The sequence below is a fragment of the Papaver somniferum genome, chromosome 6 (genome assembly GCF_003573695.1).
Source record: "Papaver somniferum cultivar HN1 chromosome 6, ASM357369v1, whole genome shotgun sequence".
NCBI classification, from domain to species: Eukaryota; Viridiplantae; Streptophyta; class Magnoliopsida; order Ranunculales; family Papaveraceae; genus Papaver; species Papaver somniferum.
The window spans coordinates 175,271,919-175,277,223 of NC_039363.1; the positions used below are offsets into that span (position 1 = coordinate 175,271,919).

The 5,305-nt window shown below is 40.6% G+C and overlaps 1 protein-coding gene across 1 annotated transcript; it reads left to right on the forward strand.

The window, feature by feature from the left end:
* Positions 1-1,417: 1,417 nt before the first annotated feature.
* Positions 1,418-4,573, forward strand: LOC113291859. Its single transcript, XM_026541346.1, has 4 exons — positions 1,418-1,800; positions 2,218-2,353; positions 2,517-3,432; positions 3,627-4,573. The coding sequence occupies exons 1-4, from the start codon at positions 1,418-1,420 to the stop codon at positions 4,571-4,573; spliced, it is 2,382 nt and encodes a 793-aa protein (XP_026397131.1).
* The last annotated feature ends 732 nt before the right edge of the window (positions 4,574-5,305 follow it).

The following is a 5,305-nucleotide window of genomic DNA, read 5'->3' on the forward strand; positions in this document are numbered from 1 at the left end:
CAGTAGCTGTTGATCCGAGAAATTTGAGGCATGAATATGGTTATTTTGCTGCGGTGTTAATTGATATTGATTTCTCAAAACCGCTTGGTTACCTTGTTGCTGATGATGAGGATCTCCCGGAAGGTTTTTACCTTGATTACGAGATATATAAGAAGTCAGGTTTTTGTGAATACTGCAAGTCGATTGGTCATATTGAGAAGAGGTGTAGAACGAAGATTCTTGCGGAATTGAAGATAAGTTATAAGGCTTAAAAAGACCCTGCCAAGCGTGTTCTATTGAACAAGGAGATGTATGAGTTGTCCAGCAGTGGAAGAAGAACAAGGAGATGTATGATTACTGCAAGTCGATTGGTCATATTAAGAAGCGTGTTAAATAACTTCTGGAAGAAGAAGATTTACAAAAAGAACGATGAGGCTAACCCTGCTGTGGAGCCTTGTCCAGCAGTGGAAGAAATTAATCCAGTAGTGGAAGAAAATAGTCCAGCAGTGGAGGAGGATATCCCTGTAGTGGAATGCAAAGTTCAGCAAGCCATTGCTGAAAAAAGACCAATTGCTGGGGTTCCGTTTTTGGGGAAACATACACACTTTGATAACTCAGTTGCTACTTCTACAGTTGAGAATCGAGTAGTCGCGGACTTGGAGTTTGTTGTTGGTGAGAATGTGCAGGTGCCTAATCTAAGCAACAATGACGATGTTATGGATGAGGAGGAAGATGATGATGCTACGTCAATGAGAACACATCTTGATAGGGAAGAGTTAGAACTTTATAGACACTATGATGAACAAAGGAGAAGGGCGGATGAACTGGCAAAAGCGGCTGATTTCGCTAAGATTGAGCAAGAGATGGATCTTGTCAAGCTTCAGAAAGCTAGGAAATTGATTATTGAAAGGAACAATAGATCTGAAAATGATATTGTGGACTTGCAACCTGCTGTTAATCCCATTGTGAATGTTGCCACTGATGATTCTCCTCTTGTGGAGACGGAAGATGAGGATGGTTTCAGTTCTCCAACTAAAATTGTACGAAGTGTTTCGCCAGCCAAATCTCTGGAGCCTCTTGAGACTTCTATTAGGTTTGATCTCGGCACTGAAGTGGATGATGAAGTAGTTGATACAAATATTGGGTCTCAGCCAAGTTCTCTGTCTACAAGTACTACTGATGCGGTGCGGAAAGAAACTGACAAGTTAGATTGGAGTGCAGCCATGGATGAGGAAGAACGCTTAAAGAAAGAGCAAGCCAAGAAGAAGAAATCGGATGCTGCAAAGAAGGGGCCTAAGACGGTTGCGAGGAATCCAATCTCTAAGCATCCTTCAAAGTCTGCTGAAGATACTGAGCAGGTGGTAAGACATGGTCGTAGTTTATCTCGTAAGGATAATGCAAAGGGTTCGGAAAGACCTTCTAAAGAGAGGGTTATATAATGCGTGTTTTCTATTGGAATGCTCGAGGCTTGGACAAGGATGGTGCAAAGGACAAGTTGAAGGAGTTATATCACTTGCACAATCATGACATCATTTGTATTGCTGAGCCGTTGGTTCGCTGCACTACTCGTTTTGTCAGGTCTCTTCGCTTGATTGATTTTTGTGAGGATGTGATTACCAATGAGGGAGGTGGTGAAAAGGGTAATATTTGGGTTTTGTGGAGATCATCTCTTTCAAGGCCTTCTGTTTGCTCTTCTTCTAAACAAGCTATTACTTTTGAGGTTGATGGTCGTTTTATTTTGGTTGTGCATGCTTCTTTTGATCAGGTTGTTAGGAAAACTCTTTGGTGCCAGTTGGGGCTGGGTTCTATTTCTCTTCCTTGGTTGGTGTTGGGAGATTTTAACTGTGTTTTGCGTCTTGAGGAGACGAAGGGTGGTATCCCAACTAAAGAGATTTACATCTCGGAATTATGGAATTGATCTCTGATATTGGCCTGGTGGAGGCTGATGCCATCGGTAAGAAGTATACTTGGTCTAATTGTCGTAGTGGTTTGCGCAGAATTGTCTGTAAGCATGATAGAGCTGTTGTGAATGATGCGTGGATGTTCAAATATGAGAACTGGCGTTGCGAAGCTTTGGCTAGGCTTTGCTCGGATCACTCTCCTCTTTTCGGTTTCTCTTTTGAGATCTCAATACCGCCTAGAGCTCCTTTTAGAATCCAGAAGATGTAGTTGACTCACCCGGACTTTAAGAGATTGGAGGTTGCATCTTGCTGGTGCTCCCCCTTTTGTTTTTGCCAGTAAGTTGAAAAGGTTGAAGGAGGCTATGAAAGTTTGGAATAGAACGGTGTATGGTGAGTTAGAGTTTCGTCTGAAACAGGCTGAGCTAAAGCTTGAGTCTGAGAGTGATCTGCTAGATTATGACCCAGCTCATGAGGTGCAGTTCACTAAAGTTGCTATGATTAGGATGAAGTCGCGTATTACCTGGGTGGAGGATGATGATCAGAATACTCGCTTTTCATCATAGCATTCGCATGAGGAGGAGCCAAAACACAATATCGGAGCTCAAGATTTCTACTAACGTTTCTTTGTCTTTGCAGGATGACATTAAGGACTTCATTGTCAATCACTACAAGGATAAGTTCAATGGTGGCGAGGTTGATATAGATCCAAAGCTTTTTGACGTTAATCATGAGAGTATTTCGTCTTCTGAAAGTACTCTAATATATGTTGTGCCTACTTTGGAGGAGATCAAAGAAGCTGTTTTTGATTTGGGGGAGGATTCTGCGCCTGTCCCTGATGGGTTCTCAGGTTTTTTATATAAAACTTGTTGGGATATAATTGCTGATGATCTTTTTAATGTCATTGTTAATTGTTGGACGTTGCGGAGGATTCCAAATGGAATAGAATCTAGTTTCATTATGCTCATTTGTAAGAATGGTAAGTCTGATGCTATAAAAGACTTTAGACCAATTGGTCTAAGTAATTTTTTCTTCAAAATCATTACTAAGATCATGTCTACGCGTCTTGGAATGGTTTTGAACAAGTTAATTTCTGAAGAACAAGTGGCGTTTATTAAGGGTATGAATATTCATGAGATTGTAGCTTTGTCCTCGGAGTTGATCAATGAGATCAATGCGAATAGGAAGTTTGGCAATGTTGGCCTCAAGCTGGACATAGCTCAGGCCTTTGACACTGTGAGTTGGAAGTTTATTAAAGAGGTATTTCGTCAGTATGGATTTTCTGATACTTGGTGTGGGTTTATCAATAGTATTCTTATCTCTGCTAGGATTTCTGTCATGGTTAATGGAAGTCCCGAAGGTTTTTTCAGTATCTCTCGAGGATTGAGACAAGGGGATCCGCTTTCCCCTTTGATATTTGTGCTTATTGAAGATATCTTAAGTCGTAATATTTATAATATGTTTGCAAGACGTAGCATGCATCATATGGTGATTAAGAAGGGTGTGTCTCCAACTCATCTTCTTTTTGCGGATGATATTCTCGTTTTCTGTAGAGGTAATCTACAAAGTCTTCAATCTCTTTTGAATCTCTTGGATATGTATCAAAAAGATTCGGGCCAATGTGTCAATTTTGTTAAGAGTAAGTTTTATTTTGGGGGTGGTTCAAACTCTAGAGCTCGGGCTATCTCAAATTTTTTAGGGATGGAGAGGGCGTTTTTCCCGAATAAATACCTTGGTATTCAATTGAAGCCTGGCAAGTTGTTGAGAAGATTATGGAAAAGTTTGCTGGTTGGAAGGGCAAGCTTCTTTATTTTCAGGCAAGGTTGGTGCTAATCAAATCAGTGATTTCTAGTTATGTTATCCACTCAATGGCTGTCTATAAATGGCCATGTTCTATCACTAAAAAGGTGGAACGGGCCATTAGAAACTTTCTTTGGTCTGGTGATGCGGAGAAGCGTAAACACTTTACTGTTCTTTATGATAACCTTTGTTGTTCAAGGCGTGAAGGTGGTCTTGGTATTCCGAGGCTGTTGGATGTTAACAAAGCTATGTTGATGAAACTGTGGATTTCTATAAGGGACTCAGATAAGACTTGGGCCATATTCTTGAGAGAAAAGTATCTTAAGAATAATGGTAATCTGATTGATTACAAGCTGGGTTCTTCGGTATTTCCAGGAATTCGTTTTGTTTACAATTTTGTACAGAAGCACACGAGAGCTATAATAAGTGATGGAGCTTCCACTACTCTTTTCTTTGACAATTGGTGTGGTGATTCGATTGCTAAGAGACTTGGCATCTCTTCTAAGGGTCCGGCAGATTTCAATTCGAGAGTTAGTGATATTATCACTGATGGTGCTTGGTGTATTCCTCCAAATACTATAAATCTGATGATTCGTTGCAACATTGATATAGATAACTTATCAGTTATTGCTGGTGGTGAAGATTATAAGATATGGGACTTGGATAAGAAGGGTATTTTCTTTGTTAAGTCTGCCAAAGCTGCTCTCAAAGTTGTTGCTGATGTTCATCCCACTGCTGCTTTGTTCTCGAGGAAGGTGGTTCATCCTACTTTGAGCGTTCAATATTGGAATATTTGGGTTAATTATTTTTGTGCAAGTGATGATAATGTCATTAAAAAACTGGCAGGATCATGCCTTCAATGTGTCGTCCGTGTAGAAGAAGTGGCGAGTCTTTGAGCCATATAATTTGGCATTGCAGATTTGCCAAACGTATTTGGGGTTGGCTGTCCAACATTTTTGTTTTGAAGCCGGCGGAGTATTTTCTAGTTTCCTACAAGTCAGCTAAGGGCCGTAGCAGAATAATGAAGGATTTATGAATTGTGGCAAATCTTGTTGTTGTCACTGAGCTTTGGAAGTTGCGTAATAAGATCTATTTTGAGGATGTTGTAGTTAATTGGCTTAGCTTTAAGGGTAGAGTCTATCAGGTAATCCGAGATAACTCAATTAGAATGAAGGGTCATATATATAATATGGTGGATGACTTTCGTATCTTAAATTACTTCAACGTGCAACATAGATCTTGCAAGATTTCTCGTCCGATAGAGGTTAGTTGGTCTCCTCTTTTTCCTAACGAGATTATGATTTGTTTCGATGGTGCGTCTCTTGGGAATCCGGGGCAGGCTGGAGCTGGAGTAATTGTTCGTGACGCTAATTCTGCTGTTATTGGTGCTATTTGTGTTGGCCTGGGCTGGCAGACCAATTTTATCGCGGAAGTGTGTGCTATCATCTATTGCATGATGTTGGCTAAGCGTTGTATGGTACGGAAGATATGCAAGCTTTTCAAAATGGTGCGTTGCCTTGGAAGCTTCAACAGAAGTGGAGAACGGCTAGGAGTTTTTATGATACCATTCGTTATGTTCACTCGTTCAGGGAGGCTAATTTGGATGATTATTCCTTGGCCAAGCAAGC

Excerpts from the sequence above, each read along its gene's own strand:
- LOC113291859 (XM_026541346.1), top strand. The coding sequence starts at position 1,418 with ATGCGTGTTTTCTATTGGAATGCTCGAGGCTTGGACAAGGATGGTGCA. Across the intron at positions 1,801-2,217 it reads GGTTCTATTTCTCTTCCTTG|TAAGTTGAAAAGGTTGAAGG; the intron begins GTTGGTGTTGGG and ends TGTTTTTGCCAG. Across the intron at positions 2,354-2,516 it reads ATTATGACCCAGCTCATGAG|GATGACATTAAGGACTTCAT; the intron begins GTGCAGTTCACT and ends TTGTCTTTGCAG.